Consider the following 22,001-nt stretch of genomic DNA (forward strand, 5'->3'; position numbering starts at 1 on the left):
TGTCCCAGTACCCATGTGCAGCCTGACTATTCTCTGAGGAACAAGGACTGCAGGGGAAGGACAGTGCACAGCGATGGGGCTGCACCAACAGGACTACAGTCACTGGTTACCAGTTGCACCGGTGGAAATCCCAACTTGATCTAAAGAACAAAAATTTTCACAGTGACAGTGGTTAAGTATTGGGACAGGAGCTGACAGAAGCTGCGGGTTCTCCATCCTATAAAATCTTCTGTAGCCCCATGGATGAAGCTCTGAGAAAACTGATCCAGCCACAAATTTAGCCCTGCATTGAGCAGGAGGTTAGTGACTGGAGATTGCTGCCAACTTAAATGGTTTGATTGTTCTCTGCTTGTCTTCTCCTACAGGAGATGACAGCTGGCTTGGAAACTGAGTTCATCTTTCTCCAAAAATATTTCATCCATACATAGACCTGACATGACCCTGCAAACCCTTAAGACAGTGGTTTGCAATCTTTATCAGTCTGTGGATATGAAAATATTTCCAGTGACAGTCCAGATCATGGAAGCAGCTTTAAATCTCTTCAGAGGAAGTTTGTTTTATTTAGTTAGTTTTCACAGATGCCTATGGTCCATATGCCACACTGAAAATTTTTGCTTTGATGGTTCCAATGAGAACAATGTTGGATCAGATTTGGCTTTGATTATTCTGCAAAAACATCCTTTCTAAAGAAATAAATTTGCACTTAGTAATCTGTGCGCTTTCTGCCTGTCTCTTGTCTTTCCATGCACAGACCGCCCTTGAGTAAACTGCCTGTAAACCAAGGAACACCAGATCCCATCTTTATGGAAAGAATGCAGAGATCTTTTCTTTCTTAAAATATTGTGAAATGGGAAAAATTAGCTACTTGGCATTATTAGTAAGGAAAATTAGAAGCAAGTTTTATCTCAGAAGCTTATATTTTCTTACAGAGCAGCTGTTTACACATTAACACAGAAAGTTGTATGGAACAATATACACATTCACAGAAAGAGTGAGACTCAGAAATCTATGTCTCACTCTACATCTCAGATAAAAAGACAGAGGAATCATCTTAATTACCTGTTTCCATTTTCCCATCTTGTGCTGCAGGCCCATCAGGAATTACACTCTTCACCTGAAGAAACTCATCCGGCTCATCCCCACCAATGATGGTAAATCCAAAACCCATGTTGCTTTTCTTAAGAGTTGTGCTGAGGAAAGTCCCCTTCAGCTGTGATGCATCACGGGTGAAGAGTGGTTTTTCTACATCAGTCAACACAAACAAGAAAGACAAAAGTTCTGATCTAGTCACCACACAGGGGGGACAGCAGATAAGGTTACTGGCTGACAGCAGGTGACAGCATATGAAAACCAAGGAAATAAAGAGTGCAGGCATTCCAGGAAAAAAATATTTGTGAGTCCTTGTATTAATACAAAGCTTAAAATGTATTTCTTATCTATGGCAGATCAGCCGTAAGTACACAGTTATAAATATTCTTTCATATTAGAAATACATTTAGAAGTGGATCTCGTGTATCTAAAATAATTACAACCGTAAAATGATCTGTGAGGTAATTTTAAAACTTCTTTCCTAACCTTTAAATCCAGCTTTGATTACCAAGTAATACATTCTCCGTAATTTCCCTCGCAACTGCAATAAGGAAAATATCCCTGGAATATCTTATTCCATTTGTTAACAAGCAGTCTAAATATTAGGTGAGTTTTTCTCTCCAAACACGTGGGGTTTTGGCATCCAACAAGTGACACACACAACCGCTGTGCAAGCACCGTGTCCCCTCTCTGCGTGCCTGGGTGTGCAGTGTGCGTGGTGGGGACTCCCCATGCCTCTCGTCCATGCTGTGCTTGGGGAGGAAGGGTGGGAGGAAGGTGCGAAGGTTGTGACTCCGACTGCTCTTGCTACGCCCGCAGCGGCGGGGCTGGGCTGGCCGGCAGCGCAGGACATACCGTGCAGCCTGCGCGTCCCGGCGAGGTCGCACTGGCACTGGGACAGGTCATTCGCGCTGCGGGACCTCTTGGGAGCAGGGTGCAGGTGGGCAAATTTAGGCCTAGGTAAGGTTGATGAGGAGCTTTCTACTGTTACAAAGGAGAACAAGCCTCATTCTCTGGGTATAACCTTATGTTAAAGTTTATTTGTCTCTACCAATACTGTTTGCTGCTTATACAGCTCAGTTTAAGCGCATTAATTTTTACGTTACCAAGAGGCTGCATTCTTGTGAACTCCTATAACACAGTGCTTGAGGCTTTTAACTTAATTGATGCTTGCTAGATGAGCTAGCTTAGAAACATACCAAACATCCGTTAACGGTAATTTAGAGAAAGTACAATTAATTATTTCAGTGTTGCCAACCTCGGGTGCTCAAAAGAGAGTTGTACATTCCCAAAAATAGAATTTATGATTTTATTTAGAAAATTACTTTGGGGCTCTTATTGCGCTTACTGTTTCTCAGCTTTTAGGAAACACTAGGGTCAACTTTTCTGTCTCTTCTCTGTGCCTCTGAAGGTTAAAGTATTTTAGGTGGCTCACGAGTCCCGCAACTCTGGGAACTCACTAATTTAGGGGAGAAAAATGCTAGGAGACAGGTGATAACACTGTGAGCATTGGCAACACTACTCTTTAATCAGACTACGACAAAATCATCGTCACATCAACAGGAGAGCAGGATCTTTCATCTTAACTAAGATAGGTGACACGGTACTGTACCTCGGAAACCTTGGGCCTGCATAGGCTTTGTTCCAAGTTCTGCGTTGGGCATGTTATGCTGCTGTAGCTTCCTTTTTGCTTCTAGGACAGGGTTTTCAAATTGTGTTCTTCTATTTATGTGGCTGGAAAAAATTTGGTTTTGATTAAAAACTGGGTTCAGTTGGGGAAAATGATCATTTTCACAGTAGGATGCTGTATGTGACTTAGGTGTGTGTGGTTAGAGAGTGAAACCGTTATGAATCCCCAATGAGCCTGAGCGTGTCCCTTACACACCACCCAATTCTGTTGGGGCTGGGAAATGCACAATCCAGCGCACTGCATAATGAACAGCGCTGAAAAGTGTTCTGTCATTTCAATATGCTGAACTCTGCTACAGACAAATGGTTTTGATCTACGGGACTACATATTAAACAGCAGTACTGCTGAAGCATCTATAATTACAGTTTTTCATGTTTTTTGCACAAGCATTGTTCTGTGCATGATTCAAAGGATCTGAACCAGTTTTGTGCATTATTATCGATTAGTTGTAAGTGAAATTACTTCATCACTTACAGAAAAGGTAAACCCTAGAATACAGAGTGCTTTTATGATCACAGCTTAGAAATAAATGTAACACAGGAAATAAACTGAAGATGATTTTTTTTAATTCTATGGTATGTATCTGCTCAGCTATACAGAAAAATTGGATGTTGCAGAAACTAAGTCTGATGGTAGATCAGAACTGCGTAGATAAATATATGAAATATAAGAAAAGTTAATGTACACTTTTTTCCATGATGTTTTACATTTCCCACAACAGGTCAGTAAGCACATCTCCATCATGACACCACTAATTTTCTGTATTGTGTTTAGAACAACGATCTTAACTACACACTCTTATCATATCCTTGAATTTAATTCTTTACTTTAAGGCATACATTTTATCAATCAATGAGTAATCCTACAATCCTGTCCTGTGAGATGTTTCACATATTTTCTGAAGAAGGCAAAACAATTTAGTAGGCTGTATTAAACAACTCCACAAGCTAGGATCACAGTAGGATCACAAGGGAGAAAAAAGGCTTGTGCTGCAAGCATTGTTCTGGGGAAATAAATACGTATGTACAGAAGAGCAGGTTTTTAGACATGTCATTCGTTATTTGTTCTCACTGAGCTACTACATATTGAGTTCTGAAAATCCAATCCCAATCTTAGGCTTTAAGTCCATGAACAGGTGACCTGGGAACTTCTGAAACTATGAGATCCTAAAAAGGGTTGAACACCTTCAGTTTATATTTAAATGACGTTTTATGCCACATTAAGCACTTTTCAGGTCCCTTGGGATTCAGATTCTACCACTGGTTCAAAGTAAGTAAGTGGAATTGCCATTAAGAAGTGAGGTAGAGGAAAGGCAGCAAGTCCTATAGGAGTGCAATATACCAGGAAAACCAGGATTTAGCAGCCAGAGCTAATGAAAGTAAAAGATTTCCAGTCATGTGAAAGAGTATTTGATTTAATGAAATGAAGTAAATGTGATAGATCCTGGAGCTGCTACTTTGTTAATATGGCTATAACTCATTCAAGTGGCTGCTAACTTGCTCTTGTACTCCAAAATTTTGATTAATAGTTTTCTTGTAAATTTTAATCTATGTTGCAGACAAAGAAAGTCCCTTTTGTTTCTTTCCTTCTTTAAGACAGGCTGTTTAAGATTGTAGGCTTTCCTTTCCTAGACTTTTGCTTTCTAGTTAGACCATGCTGTAGTTGTCAGAGTCTTCAGCACCTTAGTATACTGCAACCCTGGAAACCTATGATGGAATCACAGAATCACAGAGTGGTTTGGGTTGGAAGGGACCTTAAAGCTCATCTAGTTCCAACCCCCCTGCCACTAGACCAGGTTGCTCAAAGCCACATGCAACCTGTCCTTGAACGCTTCCAGGGATGTGGCATCCACAGCTTCTCTGGGCAACCCGTTGCCAGTGCCTCACCACCCTCACAGTAAAGAATGTCTTCCTTGTATCTAATCTAAATCTATGGTTTTTTCAGTTTAAAACCATTACCCCTTCTCCTATCACTACAGGCCCTAAAAAGCCTGTCCTCATCTTATAAGCCCTCTTCAGGTACTGAAAGGTTGCTATGAGGTCACCCCAGAACCTTCTCCAGGCTGAAGAACCCCAACTCTCTCAGCCTGTCTCCATAGGAGAGGTGCTTCAGCCCTCTGATCATATTTATGGTCCTCCTCTGGACTCATTCCAACAGGTCCATGACGGAAGGGAGACAAACTTCACCAGGTAAAAATGGAGAAAGACAAGACTTACACGCATTATGAACTACTAACATAAGCATGAAAAAGGTAATTTTCATGCTACCAGCTGTCATGTCATGTATTTCAATAGTGTAAAGGAAATACTACTTTTGCCATTACACAAGGCAGATGAAACATCATGTGAAATACTACATAAAGTTCTGATCACACATGACCAAATAAAATGAATCCATAGAAAAGGTTTTACAGGAAGATGGGTGAAAGAAAGAGTCTTCTATGATAGAAGACTAAAGGAGTGTTAGCTTTTTATTCAAGCAGAATTAATTCTGATATTTAATTGCATTCTTTGAATACATTTGAAAATAAATGCTAGAATGTATTAAAGACACCAGGATTTCAGACTTGATATCTGTAGGCTTCTTACAAGCAGAAGTGTGAAATTATGAAACAGCTTTCAAAAGCAGATATGCTGTAAAATATCTAACTTGTTTTATGTTAGTATTTGATAATGTTAAAAACAGGGTTGCTACACAGTGGGTTGGGTTAGTTGCTTCAAAATAGGAATCATGTCTTATTTTAGAGGCTCTGAAGTATCGTGCCCTGGTCTCCAGCTGCCCTTCCAGAAGGGCATGGGTTTCCCATAGCTTTTGTGCCATATTACACAGATGTAACGGATTCCAGGATCACACATTTAGGACCTTGAACTACATTCAGTGTCATGCTGTAATTGCAGGGCACATCTGAGTGCTGCAGCAGACCTCTTGCAGACCTAAGTTACAACTTATACGTGGTTCTGTGATATAAAAAAAGATGGGATTTTAGCTAATATAGGATGTGTCCATGGCTTAAGGAACATCAGTTCCTGGGTTATTGACATCACATCTAGAATCAGTTATCCACTGTCTCTCTGCAGTTTCTAGGCAGTTGAAGTTGTGGTTTAGTCCATTTACACAGAAATGTCTTCAGTAATGGTTATCTTGAAAATTACCTTTTTCTCCTAGCAGATCAGACAGAAAGACTAGCAGAGATACTTGAAGCACCTCAAGTTGTTGCTGCAACCTTAAAAATTCTTAGCTCAAATTTATTCCCATATTCTGAATGTTTTAAGGTAGTGTGCAGTCTCAAAAGCACAATGTGAGAATTCCAACAAATTCAAACTGCATTAAATACTGTGTTCAAGTGGAGTCAAAGAAAAGAGAATTATACTGATAATCAGTCATTTTTATCAGTCAGTAACACTGGATTTATATTCCTAGACTGATGAGACATGAAACACCTCCCTTTCATGCAGTTTTAAGTGCTATGCAGCTTCATGGCTAAATCAGAAAAATTGCTACTGGTGAGTTTACCTGAGAAAGAAGTTATTAAGCTAAGTAGTTCCCTTGAAAGGACATTCTAGCCTTTCATCTAGCTACTTCAACTGCATACAAAATAGATATTACTGACCTAAGTCTTAATAAGACAAGCCAAATGCGAGTTTTAGAGATGGTTACAAATAAGTGCTTTGGCGGTTAAAATAGATTTTGGATGTGATCCAAAAATGTATTGCTCATTGGACATAGTATCTAATTCAGTGAGCATTTCTATCTTCACTTTTCTTCCTTTATTTTATACAATACATATTAAATTCAAAAACCTAGTCCAAAGAGGAAAATCCAAATAATTTCTCCTAGTGTCATTGTGGCTGTACAGAAAAATCACACTGCCTTTTGTTTGCTTTATAGTCCTATGAACCTGAATTTCCCTCTGCAGAGAAGAAAGGGTAGTTGGTGCTTGTTGCTGTCCCGTGAGCTCACTGTATGCTACCTGGGGACAACCCCTCAGTGGTAGGATTTGATTTGGGGCTGCATTTAGCTGTGAAGTTGAAATACTGACTCTTGTGTTATGAGCAGGTACTGTCACCAACAGCCAGCCTATGAAACAGAGGCACCATTCTGCCATCTCACCAGTGAACAGGGGCCAGGCTAAGGTGTTTCTGTGACGGAGTTTCATGTTAGATGTGCTTAAGACAACCAAAACTCATTCTTCACAGATTTATGGGTAGTAAAACCTAGTATGCAAATTTTAGTTGATAGCCAAGATACCGAGCCCTGCCAAAAGGGTAGCACGCCTAAGTATGAGAAGAAGGAGTTTACCCTATCTCCTTTTCTTAGCTACTTTAACATATAGGGTTTTCTGGTAGTTTGTGACCCTAACTTTTGAAATTGTTGCCTATAACCCAACAAAGTAACTCTGAGGATCAGGATGCCTATAAGACAGACATTCTGACGCATAACTTGTTAGTGCCTAACTCCTGTTTACATTCACATTTTTCAGTTACTAAATCTTTATAATGACAAAAAGACCTGAAATAAGTTTTTCTGTTCGAGTAGTAACAGAGTGTTGTCAGAAATTGTAAGTCAAGGAGGTATATTTCTTCCAGAATACATACCTGTATGGCTAATTTAGCTGTTCTATTAAGGAGACCATGTCTGGAAATTAGAGCTCTGTGTTGTAGTTAATCATCCTTAAAAGGGGAAATAATCTTTTGGCAATTAGAATGCTGCAAGACCCAGTGCACTCTAACAACCACATTCTTTCCATAGCCCTGCACAGCTAAGTGCTGCTGGTTCTTAGTTTATAAATTAAGAGAAAATTGCATAACACTTAACCCACTTATAGCAAACACTTCTCATTTATGTCAAATGTCTACACCTTACATATAAAGCCTAGACCTGCATAACAACACAAATGAAAATTTTAATAATGTCTCACACCTACATTCATGCATGAATAAGAGAGGAAGTTTTACTGGAGACCTTATTTTTTATCAGAATTTGCAAATATGTGAATAGTCTTTAGTAACTTTGCCAGTAAGGCCTTTGAGGTTTTTCTTTGGGTTTTTTTTTTTTAGCTTTGCCTCTGGTCTCAGATTACATGGCTGGTCCTTGTAAGGTAAACTACAGTTTGCTCATCCTTACAAACTTCCCATGGGGTACAAATATTTCACTGAGCAGAGCAACAGCCCTTCTTTCATTGGCAGTTTTAAAGGTCTGCATGTAAAGTTGGACTGGAACGCATGAAAGTTCATAACCTAACTTTTCATGATTTACTCACATTTATGACATAATTAAGAGAGTTTATTGTAATCTGATCTTAACTAGTTAAAATTGAACTCATCTCTTGAATACTGGTAATAAAGGAGGCATGACTGCCACATTTTAGCATGAAAAATGGAACACAATTTTTGTTTCAAACTTATTGAGTTCAGACAGCAAATTAAAGTACAGCTACATTTTACTGAACATAAAACTCATGAACTTAGCATGGCTGCAGTTTTAATGCCATCCTGTTTACAACCATTCCACTTCTAAAAACCTCTGAGCCTGCAGTAGGTTTGATATATCTTTCCACAAATCTTATCTGTGGTAGGATTAATAAATTTGGCACTAACTGCCTTAAAGTATGTAATTGTATAATAACATCTGGGCCTGGTGCCTTGCGTCTGTTTACCTGCGTTGGACATGAAATAGAGATAAATACTCGTCCTGTTTCTGCCTCCGCAGTGAAGTGTGAGCCTCACTGGTGCCAGAACACCTTGGGCTGTGCTAACAACCAAGCAGGGTCTCAGTAAGAGATTAATGCACAGAAATTGCACAACACCTGTTACTCACCAAAATACTCTTAAAAACCACTGGGGCATAATTGCTTGTGTACACATACTCAGGGAGGATTAAGTAAAGAGAGATACAAGGACTCCAGCCCCTCGCTACTTGGGGACATCATAAAAGAACTCAGGCATAAAGAGAGAGGGCAATTTAATGTCATTACATAGAGACTTCAAAAACTTATCTTTTTGCTGGAATCTGGACTGACTAAGCTGATTTGGGCTGAGAGGAAAAGCAGATGGGGCTGCCGGCTCTTTCAGCTGAGGTCAGGGAACAAGCCGGGGACAAGGAAGCAGAGCTGGTGCTCCTGCATTTGGAGAATGCGACAGAAGGAGTCAGCAGGGCTATGGCCAAACACTGTTTTCATTTGTTTGTTTGCTTTGTAGGAGGGCTAGAGAAGGTGCACGGGCATCCACAAGCTGCTTCTGCTGTTATAAGCAGTAAAGAAAGGGGCATCTTCCATCTTCTAACCCTCCAGAAATGAGGTTGTTTTTTGATCCCCCTGTCCAGCTCTACCCTGTGCACGTTAGCCACAGCACATCCTGAGGTCTGGAAAAGCGGCAGCCTCAGCATCTGCCTAGAGTGACCCTGCAGTCAACGTGCTGGTATGGATTTGAGACACCAAGGGACAAACAAAAAATTTTCTGGTTTGTATGAAACAACTAGAATAAAGTTGTTTCTGCTTAAGTGCCAGGATTTGAAGCAGAGATTTTAGGTAAGGAGCCACCTTCTCTAAAGATCTCTCTTATTTAATAAAAGAAACTAGTAGGTAGATCTTTCTGAACCTTTCAAGCACTGTCTGCACAGTGATGGGGAGAGGCTTTCCACCTCCTCTGCTATATACTTTGTGTAGACAGCCACAATCAGAACTGACCACTCCAAAGAGGTATCACTGTTGAATTTAGATTCACTTTGCCTAAGTCTCATTCACTGTATTGAGCTAAAAACCAGGTAACATTCTCTGTGATTTACTTATTTTATGCAGGAACTGGCCAGAACAGGTTCTACCTATTACTTCAAATGAAAACTTTCTGTTGCCCTTTGCACAGAGGAACAAGAAGTTTTTTCTTGTTTCATGAACTAAAATAAAATCTGAAAAAATGAAAGCAAGGATTGTGCTACGAAAATAGAAATTTATATTCTTTTATTTTCAGCTGCACTTTTAAGTACAAAATAAAACACGACGTTGCTGAAATTTTATATGCATCATATAAATAACCTCCCTTCTGGTACAAACAGTATAAACATCTGATTTGCAGCAGGAAGGACTACTCAGAAAAGGATCTTAACAGAGCTAAAATGATTATGTTTTTCCCTATTCATTGATTATCAAGATCTCTACCTTGTGGATATCCAAAGCTTACATAAAAAATACAACATTTATTTAATGAATATGATCTTTGTACAAGTATCAGCTGGAATGATACCTTGAAATCAGATCCTGAAGGAAGAGAATGACTGAATGCCTGAGTCACTGGTCTGAGACCCATTGAATGTATTTGGACACATTAGCTGTATTGATGACTGAGAATTCCTGGTATACCCTCAGTTTAACATGTCAAGTAATTGTACCCATGCCTTGCCAGGCTAAGCACTGCAGAGGATATTAATATTAGGTTATGACATATTAACAGCAACTTAATATTGAACTTGGGAACTTACTCAACATAATAAGTGCCATAAATGGGATCATCAATTTTCTCCCAGCCATATGGAAGCTCTGAAAAACAAAGAGTTGTCTCTCTCAGTAAATACAGTACAGAACACTAAGACTTCTAATAACAAAATTGTGGCTCTTTGCTGGTGTTGAGGGAAATTAACTTGACAGTGAAATTAGATACAGTGATCAAAGCAAATGCCAAATCTTGAACACACCCCATGGAAGCCACAAGTAGTATTAACGTGAAAACTGCATGCAAACACAGATCTCAGTTTCTAGAAAAACACATTTTCATTGAACTACTCTATTGTTCCAACAGCTGTACCAGCCAACAACTGCAGCACATCTTGTATGACATCACCACCGGAGGAAGTGAGAGCATTCTGTTTTCCCAAATAGGTACACACACACAAAAAAAGTAATTTGCTTTTTGAGCTTCTTTCTTTGCTAGGAATGCTGGAAAAGTTGTTCTAGACGGAACAAAAAGAGTTTGCTTTCTGCCATGTAAGTACAGTAAGTATACCTAAATGCTCCTGAGAAGTTTGTACTATTCATCTTACTATGATGGCAATTCCACAGCCTCCAAAGGCATCCTGTTCCAAAGCTTAGTTAGACATCAGGGACATCAAAGTACAAAGTAGTACATGGCAGTACAAACCAAAATAAGATATTACAGCATCTTCTGGCCATAAAACTAATTATATTTTGCAGAAATAGAGATCCCTAAAACATTCTGCTATTAACAATTAAAATTTTAACTGGATTAATTTAATGCACTCAGAAATCAATCTTTCATGTACAACCAAACTGTCATATATATATTCATATACATCCATACATATTTTATTATCACTCACAGTGAATGCTTAAAAAATTTTTATACTGCCAACAGAACTTCATCTTGTATTTAAAAGGCACCAGACAGATGTGACAAGTATCTCAGTCAACACGAAGAGAGTAAAAACCTTAGTGCCAGATGTGATGACTTTGATGGAGGAGACTCACAAAAGGATGGGCATTCCCATCACACACAGATACTGATTTCTGTGCCGTTAGACTATGGCACAATATATGGAGAGTGGTATTGAGATGCTGTAAGGAAATTTGATTCTGGAATTCCGTATCTCAGATTTTTTGTCCTTTTTAAACTCAGTTGCACTTTTCAAGTAACTTTTGGGAGACAATGAGTACCAAACTAGACAGAGCAGAACTGATGTAGTGCATACTGAACAAGTCATTAAACTGGCCATAAAGAAGTACTCCTGGATACTCCTGGATGATTTGAGCTTTTTTTTTTTTTTTCTTTCAGTGACAATGTGAATAGACAGTTATTGATGTGCTCTAAAAGGCAAATAGGAAAGTAAAGCCTGACTGGAAATAGGGAGATTAAAGACTTAAAAAAAAATCTTAAGAAATTGTTTTATCTCTGCCTTAAGACTGCTGTGGTCTTCATGTAACATTGACCTCAAAGAATGTTCCTGCTCAGCCTATTCCAATACTGCAATGGAAGATACAACCCTCTGCCAGAGACTGGCAGATGAAGAGCTCCCCGTTACTTTTTTTGTAACAAAAAGCTCAAGGACTTCCTTAATGTTGATACTCAATTCTTCCTCTTATTCTTAAAATATTGTTAGCATTGAAATCTTCACAGGTCCAGACTCCAAACTGCTTTTGTCAGGGCTATTTTGTTATTGTCACTTCGTAGCAATAAATGCAGCATAAGGTATTTAAGCAGGTCACAGAATCACAGAATGGTTGAGGTTAGAAGGAACTTTTGGAGATTATCTCACCCAACCCCTCTGCTCAAAGCTGGGTCACCTAGACCAGGCTGCTCAGGAACATCTCCAGCCAGCTTTTTAATGTCTCCAAGGATGGAGACTCCACAACCACAACTCCACAACCTCTCTGGGCAACTTCTTCAAGTGTTTGATCACTTACAAGTGAAGAAGGGTTTTTTTTTCAGAATTTCCCGTATTTCAGTTTGTACCCTTTACCTCTTGTCCTGTCACTGGACACCACTGCAAAGAGCCTGTTTCCATCTTCCTTGCACCTCCCTTCATGTATGTATTTAGACTGATAAAATCTCCTTTGAGGATTCTCTTCTCCAGGCCAAAGAGTCCCAGTTCTCTCAGCCTTTCCTTATAGGAGAGATGCTCCAGTCCCTTAATCATCGTAGTGGCCCTTCGCTGAACTCTCTCCTGTATGCACATGTCTCTCTTGTACTTGGTAGCCCAGAACTGGATCCGGAACTCCAGCTGTGTCTCACCAGTGCTGAGTAGAGGAGATGGATCATCTCCCTTGATCTGCTGGCAATACTTGCCAGCTGCAGCCCAGGAGGCTACTGGCCTGCTTTGTGCAATGGCAGTTGTCACTGGCTCATTGTCAAGTCACCAAGCATTACAAAGCTCTGGTGTTGCTCTTTTCAGACCTGCTCAGAACTTGGGTAAAATCTGTGTGTAACTGACCCTGCAACGGTTCCCATAAAGTCCTGTATATCCTGAGACAAGACTATGTAATGTAATCCATAAATATTCAAAAAGAAAGCAACTGATACGCAAATTCTGTACTGCCCCTACAGTAAGTTTCATTCCCAATGCATGCAAGATAAAGGCAGTCATTTGCTATCAGAAAATTATGTTTTTACTTAACCCTATGACACAGAATGAATACAAAGTACCAATTTAAATACTATAGATACAACTTATTTTCATGTAACCTTACAAGGTTTTCTTCCCCTAATTAACTTACTGTTGCTTTCGTATCTGGCCATCTAAAATTACATTTCCTTAGAGAAAAGTGAGGCAAGTACTGGTCCAATCTGTACATAAAAATACTCACAAACACACATGCATGCATACGCCACACAGAGAGATATATGCGTAGATCCCTTTCCCAAAGTGTATTAGTAGATGGAGTTTTTTACAACTATGAAATAAAAAAAAAGAAAGTAGAGCTTTTGCCCAAAGTTAGAAGTTGGTATTTTTCTACAAATATATACACTTTAAAATATATAGGTGCAGAGGACATTTTTTTATTTCATGTATTTATGAAAATCTGAAATAATCTGAGGATTTACTATTAACCTATTGGCCTACTTTTCCTAAAGTAATCATATATAACTGTATTTATGAACTGGCAAACTATTGAGAAGGTAAATGGCAAATCCCACTTTGTAGTGTAAAAGTCTGTAAACACTTAGTTAATTTCACATATTATGGAGAACTCATTTTTAAATGCATGGATTGAACCTCTGATTATCTAACACCATAAAACAGTCATGTGTTCAGAAGAAAGGAAATAAAAAATTACCTTCCTGTACCATAATAGATATAAACTCTATGTAAGGCAATGCTCTAATTTCATTTTCCCATTTGAGATGCAGCCTGTAAGCTATGTTTAATTAAAATTCTGTGTTGACCAGTAAAATGGAATTGCCAGAGCACAAAGTCAAGCCCCTCGCCCACCAACTATGGCAGATAAGGTTAGTGGAGCGTAGTTTACTACAGAGCTTCTGTTAGAAGAATCTTGTGCTACATTTGCTTTCAGGAGCACTGTGATTATTTTTCATTACACTAAATATCTATTCCATTTTGCACTATTGAAATGAAAGATTACAGGACAGAAATACTTTAGTGCTTCATAAAACAGGAAGCTAAGCATTTACCAAATTAGGGGTGAGGGCATTACAGCTTCTCTTTTCCATTTCATTGTACCCAGGGATGATCATTAGGGATGAGAGTGAACTGTAAACATTTATAAAAGAGAATTGTTATAAAACACTTGTGAAGGTTACTGTTGGACACCTTGATTTGAAATGGGAAAGGGCTATAAATTATAGCGTTCTCTGATATTCATTTGGTAGCACTAGCATGCTAGTTCATGTCTAATTTCTGCAACCAATTGTTTCATGGGTACTATGCTATATGAAGTCTTCATTTTCATGAGCTCAACACTGCTATCATTCATGCCTTTCATTCTGTTGACTCCGGGAGGCTTTCTCTATAGAAAGAAATCCTTCTTTCTACAGAAGGAAAACCCCCATAAATCTACAATTTATTTTCAGTCTCCAAAATCTTACACTGCATTCCCACAGATCTCCTTTCGTCCAGTGGAGGGCCTGTTCAGGAACATTTGTAAAATCACCATTTAAAAATCAGCAATAGTTTGCGCAGCAGCTGGCAATGCTGATAGCATGAGTGGACGGAAAGGTGCTGAAAGATCTGCATAGTATGTTTATACGCTCCGGTTTTCACATCATGCTTTATTCCTTACCACAGAAGCAGCATCTAGGTAACACTGCAGCAGTCATGCAAAATAAAAAAAAGATCAAAAAGGAACAGCTGATACTAAGACACTTTGCTCAGCATGAATCTGGGTAAGATTTCAGATGCAGAAGGAGCTGCATTTCTAAAAATTAAATGACCAATGGTAACAAAAGCCTTTATATTTTCAAAGAAATAAAGAAGGAAAGAAAGAATGAAAAAAAGACAGACTAATATGAATTCAAGCAGGTCACTTCAACAATCAGTGGTAGTGCTTCCCCATCACAGCCTGCTTATGCTAATCATCCAGATGCTCTTCTTCTGCCTTCTGAAAGCTGTTGTGTTTCACAATGATTTTTGATGGTGCCACTTAACCTTCTCTGGGGATGGAGGAAAAGAGTATGTTTTGGATCTCAATGTTCCAAGATGAAAAAGCATATTACCAATACTGAAGATTACTTTTTCTAAAGTTTATGAAGTACTAAATGTGTTAAAGAGAGTCATAAAAACCTCCGAAGGTTTCAGGACAACTAGCATTGTGTCATTACCCTACTGACAGACTGGAAAGACAGACGAGGGCACATTTTTTTAATTGGCTGCAATCAAAATCTTTGTATAGTACAAAAGAATATAGTATGAGAGAGAAAAAGAAAATACAGTGCCTGCTGAAGATGTTGTCAATAAGGATGTGGAAGCTGTGGAAGTCACTGTGAGTTTGGTTCACCTGCCTTGTTAACACCCAGCCACAGGTCAGGAAGCCTTTTCTAACCTATATATGAGACTTTTTCCAAAAACTATTGTATCTTTCCACTCAACAACCTGTGTTTTATCTCTTGCTTTCTCTCTCCCCTTACTCCCTGTTTCAAATCCAGTTTTACCTTTTCAAGTCAGTTACTTACTACAGAGGGTAGGTATCAAAAGAGCTGGGTTAAAAGTTACAAAATACCATGCAGCTCCACAGTCCAATGCAGCTGCACACTCCAGTTTCTTTCAGAGACACGGTCTTTGCAAACATTTAACTGTAAGTCTAAAGCAGTGTTCTTCATTGCATAGTTTACAAAAAAAACTTGCCTGCAATACCCTAAGGCACAGCACACAGATTACCGGGGAGCGGATGCTGCTCAAGGCATGCTATGCTGCTCCCGCAGGAGCAGGGGGCTGGAGATGTCCAGTTTGAATGGTTTCGTTAGTGCACATCCACATTGCCCAGCTGATGATACATGAAAGAGATATAGTAGTTGTGTTGCTGCTCCTGAATCCTTCTGTTACAGCGTGCCATAAGGAAAGAGAGGATAATATTGCTCACCGAAAATCAGTATTTAACCTACTATCTCCATATCTGTGTGAATTCTGCTAGGTCACCTATCTGCGCACCATCTGGGAGTTCCAAAAAACAACAACAAAAAATCAACATGTATATGCTATGGTAAAATCCTTCATACTACCTCAACAGGTTCTTCCATTGAGCCATGTTTAAAATGTCACTGCCTGAGCTGGAAAATGCAAGTACTAACATGGACTTCTCTATGCAAGCGTACAAATCAAAAGCTGTGGGAGAAAATAAATTAGATAAAAACCATGGAAGTTGAACTCAGTGAAATAACAACAAAGGCAGGGCGGACAACTCCACCTCCACAGCAAAAACAAATTCACTCTTCCTGTCATGGAAGACCTGGAAAACTTACGGAACATACCAACTCAAGCCAAGTCACCTAAGCTCAATTTCAGTTACACTCATGTTCTCCAACTGCCATTCTCATACCAGCAAAATTCACAAAGACATGACTGTTTATATTCTTTCTATAATGACACACCATTCATGTGTAATTTATTCCCATGAATAAAATGACATTATGCATAATTTCTTCTTGCACAATGGAAACAAATGTCTAAGTAACATTCACATCTGATAAATGCGTCTTCTTCCTTCTGTGCAGCTTATTGTGACATGCTACATCCTTAATTGTGCAGAATGCAGATTACTATGTATTACTATCAATTCAATAATATTTTCTCCCAGCACTGTTACCAAGTGAAATATTGCCAACAGTAGGGATATTCTTAACATTAAGTAGAGTTGATCCCTCTGACATGCAGAACTGTGTAATGTCTAATCAAGAATTGCATTAATACAGTGAAAAAGTACCAACTGAAGTAGTGAGTTTAAACTAGCAAAACCAAGTTCATAAGGGGCTTGTCAGCTATTCAAATAAAAACAAAAGAAATGCAATTGAAAAGAAATTAGGGGAAAAAAAGACCTTATATGTTAATAATTTAGTTAGGTTATTGTAGACAGTACCTGAGATGGTTTCCTTAATAAAGCCTTGGTAAAGAATTCAATTCTTAAGTTTAGTGGACAATAGCTTAAGATGGTCAGACTACTCTCCATGGACCTTTCAGAGAGAAACCTTAGGGTTTCTGTTAAAAGATTCTAAACAAACTAAAAACTTCTGTTTTCCACATTTAGAAATAATAGATCGAAGGAAAGCAGTAAGTCACTGAAAAATATTTATTATTAAAACTTTAGATTTTTTCATCAGACCATGTTATCCCTTTGTCTTGTTCTCTGTCCTTACTCCTGTGTTATTTGTGCTGGGTACTTGGTTTGTATTACAGAATATTTGTGGAGAGAGAAGCTTAAATCAGCTCCTTGTTGATCTCACAATTCCCAGCAAAGTGACTAGCGTTTTGCTGGGGAAATAGAGGCTGCTAAGAAACAGTGAAAAATCTCCTTTTTTAGCTGTAAGTTCTTGCCCAGGAGACTGGATATGAATGTATCCAGGCTTCCATGGAATTATTAAACAGCTCTGCGCCTTAACTTCCAAGAATAGTTTGGGATAATTTCTGAATGCTGTGTTAATTACATGTTATCTCAGTTTTAATACAACAACGGGTACATCTCAACAGAGTCACTGAAACTCTTATCCTCACAGCTCCCAGCTTTAAACTAGCTAATGCGGGCGCTGCTAGGAGTAAAGTCACTTCAGGACAAATCTCGGTGCAGAGAACTCAGCTCAACCCCAGCCGTTACTCACACGCATGCCGAGGAGCTGCGATGGCACTGCTGGTTCAGAGATCAGCCATGCACACAAAAGGGACTGTCACTAGCACACCCATTTTACCAGCAGAAAAGGAGCCCCAAGTACATCAACTGCGTGCTGCATTATCAATTTGTATTCTGGAAGTTCAGCAGATCAGCTGCACTCCACGTACAACTCTAATGGGGAAGATTCTGCCTTTGAAACTGATTTTATTAACACAGTTTTTTTTATGCTATATTCTTTAGACTTTGAAGAAAACAGACTGAAAAGAAGCATTCTTTTTGATCTTTTGGATGTTCAAATCTTTCAGTGCTTGTACCTCATTACTGACTGTATCAATTCAGCCTCGTTACAAACCAGTGTTTTCTATCTAATAACTGCCTGATCTCAGGCAGTCAGGCTTTTCTTCCTCTATTTGCTTTTCAGTCTCTTCATTTATTTATATTATTTCTTTTGCTGTTAAATGTTTAACAACCTACCCTGAGAATTTATGTAGTTATTGAATTTGCTGTTATTATATAACCTAAACCCTTCAGTTTGGCTACTGACCTAAAAAGACCCATAGAAGTATTTAGTTAATAATAGTGCAGGCTAGACCTTATGGGGGGCAGCTAGGTATTCTGTTACTAGCACCTCAAATTCATATATAAGCTTCAACATAAGCTAGCTATTCACCTCTTAACCTCTGGTATAACAAAGGGGAAAAAAGCTTATTTTTCTGTAAGAAACCTAAATGACATATTTTAATGTTATTTTCAGTGCCAAACTTTAATAAAGAGGATCTTGGTGGCTGTCTGCTGAATTCAATCCCCTGTATCAAACTGGATGCGGTATTGCAGACGCGCTCTAACGAGTCAGTTCCCAACCTGTACGGTTGCAAAATTCTCTTCCTGCCCAGGTGCAGGACTTTGCATTTGTCCTTGTTGAATTTTGCAAGGTTTCTGCTGGCCTGTTCCTGCAGCCTGGCTCAGTCCCTCAGTGGCAGCCCTCCCCTTGACCATCTTGACTGGTCCCCTGGGGTCACCTGCGAAGTTGGCTTTGTTACCTCCTTCAGACTGTACATAAAGATGTCAAACAGGACAGACTCATCTATAAACTGCTGCAGTACTCCTCTTGATAGGCATTCAGGTACAGTATGGTCATTAACCACTACCTTCTGAGCCTCACCACCCAACCAGTTATTTACCTGTACAGCTCTCTATCCATCCTTATTTTTAATGCCCTAAATGTGATACACAAATACTGTATGAGACAAAAAATCTCGCAAAAGTCAAGGTAAATGACATCCACTACTTCTGCTTCATGCACAAACCCAGTCATTTCAGCATAGCAATCAAGTTGGTCAGGCATGATTTGCACTTGGTAAATCCACATTGGCTGTTCCCAGTGTACCAGGTCTGGGTGAGATGTAGTTCACTTTTTCCACAGCAGCCCCCGCAGCGCCGTGCTCTGTACTGGTAGCTGGAACAGCGGTGCTAACACACCAGGGTTCTGGCTGCTGCTGAGCAGGGCTCGCACAGCACCAAGGCTGCCTCTCCAGCCTTCCCCCCCTCAGCAGCAGGATGGGGGTGGGAAAGATCTTGGGAGGGGACACAGCCAGGACAGGTGGCCCAGAGTGACCACCGGGGTATTCCATACCATATGACATTTGCTCAGATACAAAAGATAAGAGAAAGGAGGACAAAGGGGAATGATATTATTTATGATGTTCGTCTTCCGGAACAACCACTATGTATACTTAAGTCCTTCCTGGGAAATGGCCAGACATTGCCTACTGATGGGAAGTACAGAATAATGGCTTTTGTATTCCTTTGCTTCCACATGTAACCTTTGCTTTTTCTTTATTAAACTGCCTTTATTTTGACTCAGAGGCTTTTTTCCATCTTATTTTCTCCACCTCATCCTGGTGGGGAGGAGAATGATAGAGCAGCCTAAGTGTGCACCTGGTATCTGCTCAGGGTCAACCCACCACACCCAGTCACCACCCTCTCCTTTCAGTGTCCAGAAATGTGTTCTCAGAGGACTCACTTTCTAATTTCATCAGGCACCTTGTTAGGGCCTGACAGCTGCCAGCATCCTGAGCTCCTCTGCCACAGCATCCTGAACTTCACTGTTCCATGGTCGTTATACCTAAAGCTGCCATTGACTATCACATCTCCTACTAGTTGTTGCTGCTAGTTCATAGCAGGTCCAGCTGTGCATCACCCCTCATTGGCTCATCTGGTACCTGTATCATGAAGTTATTCCTGAAAACTGCCAGATATCTTGTTGACTGCTTGTCTTCTACCTTGTTGCCCATTTAGCAGAAGTCAGGGATGTTAAAGTCTCCCATAAAAGCCAGAATCTGTGATTAGAGACTTCCTTGAGTTGTTTAAAGAAGGCTTCCTTGCCCTGATGAGGGGGTCTGCAACAACCCACCATGGTCTCCATTACTGACCTCTCCTCTGATCCTGATCCACAGTTTATCCACCAGCCAGCTGTCTGGAGAGCTCCATACATCCAAGCTGTTCCTCTGCACAGAGGACAGCCCCTTTTCCTCATCTTTCCTGGTCAGACCGGTTATTTTACTTTGTTTCTGACTGATTTTTAAAATAACAACACTAAGCTTTAATTAAAATTTCAATCAACATTAGAAAACATTTGTTCCATGACTTCATTTGTCTCAAGTCAACGTTTCAAAATAATGCACACAGCATAAGTTTTCTGTTTTTCTGCCTTGTTATTACACCAAATGGCAATTACCTGATTTTATGTGACAGGCCAGTGAGGCAAATGGATAGACATATTATGAAAAGAAATTGGAAAATGTAGCATCTATAGTGATAATGAAAAAAAATCCAGCCAAGAGCTACTTTGTATGCTTGCAATGAACTGATTGTCTGTGGGTGGTCCACAAATAAAAAGCTATCCTGCCCAGACTGTGCAATTGCATAGGTACTTTACTTATTTGTGATAGGCTGCAACGGCCTCAGAAGCATCAGATACGGCATGGGATAGACATCTGAGAGCAGATTAGATAAACTAGTGCTCTGATCAAGTACAAGACATCTTACATTTCTATATTTTATTTCCAAGTGGCCAATGAAGTTGTATGCAATCAGATAGAAGAATCCTCCTCAAGGTACTTCCTACATGATCTGTTTCCATGACTACCATGCTTTTTAATAATATGTTTTCGTTGTTCTGAACAGTAGATGGATATACGTAATGGAGATACATTAGCTGTTTAAATACTACTTGATGAAATAGATAAATCAATAGAATTGATGAAGGAGATTACATTGCACTGTGGAAAATTCACATTAACACTGCAGGTGCTGAGGCAGCAATTCTTGATTTATACTGGTGAAATATGATTAGAATCTGGTTTTGTCTCCTCAGTGGCTTAATTGCCTTTCAAGAGTGAGAACTTTACAAGTCCCATCTTTTAATACTTTTTGGCTTGTTGCACAATAGGTAAAAAGCTGCTTTAGTTGTATGCAACTGCTTTCTGAAACTTCTTGTTGTAACTTCTTCATCATTATGCATTAGTTATATTTATGAGGACACTCAAACTGAGTCACTCTGTACTTTAAACATTATGTTAAAAAATCCCTTGGCATTTGAATGACAAGGAAATATGTATGAATTCCGAAGCTTATTTTTCTTTATTTGAATTGTAATGCCATCTGCCAAAACTTTCACTATAGTTCTGTGACAGCATCAGAAAGGAGCTTTGCATGAGAAACAGGTGTGTGGTCCTTTGTTAATCTACCAGACACACTTTGCATTCATAAGGGCACTTTGTAAATGTAGTGTCCAATTATTACACGGATTTGTGACAATGACAAAATAATCAGGTTTCTAAGTCACTTTTCCTTCAAGAGTTTTAACTCTGTGGGATAATAAGACAATTAAGATCTACCCATGTTTTCTTCATGTTTTAATGTTCATTAATGTTGACATGTGCTAACATGTTACAAGAAGGAAGAAAAAAAGGAAGGCAAAGTAGTACTTTCATGTTCATAATCACTAGTTTTTATTTTTATGCACTGCCATGTCATGGAAAGTGACAATACACGTATTTTCCAGTCCCCTTTTCCCTCCTCTCTTCCTTCTTAGTGTAAAACCTTCATAAGGGTGAATAGAGTAGCAACTCAAACACTAAAGAGGGGACTAAGAGGGTGCTGTGTTAGAGGAATAGGATGGAGATGGAGATGGGACAGGGAGATGGAAAAAACCAAAGAGCTGGCTGTGGTTCTTTGTGTGTCTTATTATTAAGCATCTCCCAAAGCCCTTCAGGTTCTTTTCCCAAAGAAAAGAGCCCTTTCTTCCAAGAAGACCCAGATATCCTTCAAAGACAAGCTGCAGTCTGTTCCTACTTCCCCTCTAACCTAGTGGGTTTTTATCAAAATAATTTGTTCCTCCCCCTGCCTCCTCCTTGAGATTCCTTCCTTACAGCCCCACTG

The 22,001-nt window shown here is 39.4% G+C and overlaps 1 protein-coding gene across 12 annotated transcripts in view; it reads right to left on the reverse strand.

Annotated features, from left to right (window-relative positions):
* The window catches only part of MAGI2 (membrane associated guanylate kinase, WW and PDZ domain containing 2), a 755,552-nt gene that overhangs the window by 149,592 nt on the left and 583,959 nt on the right, over positions 1-22,001 (reverse strand). For 11 of the 12 annotated variants that reach the window (XM_056340978.1, XM_056340976.1, XM_056340974.1 and 8 more), the window contains 3 exons: positions 10,253-10,310; positions 2,702-2,823; positions 1,060-1,242 (listed from right to left, as the gene is read on the reverse strand). In XM_056340978.1, coding sequence (XP_056196953.1) covers positions 1,060-1,242; positions 2,702-2,823; positions 10,253-10,310 — 363 coding nt within the window. Of the gene's footprint in view, positions 1-1,059; positions 1,243-1,944; positions 2,071-2,701; positions 2,824-10,252; positions 10,311-22,001 lie in introns of all 12 variants that reach the window. The other variant, XM_056340982.1, reaches the window with a different exon arrangement.

The sequence above is a fragment of the Falco biarmicus genome, chromosome 5 (assembly GCF_023638135.1).
Source record: "Falco biarmicus isolate bFalBia1 chromosome 5, bFalBia1.pri, whole genome shotgun sequence".
In the NCBI taxonomy this organism is placed as follows: Eukaryota; Metazoa; Chordata; class Aves; order Falconiformes; family Falconidae; genus Falco; species Falco biarmicus.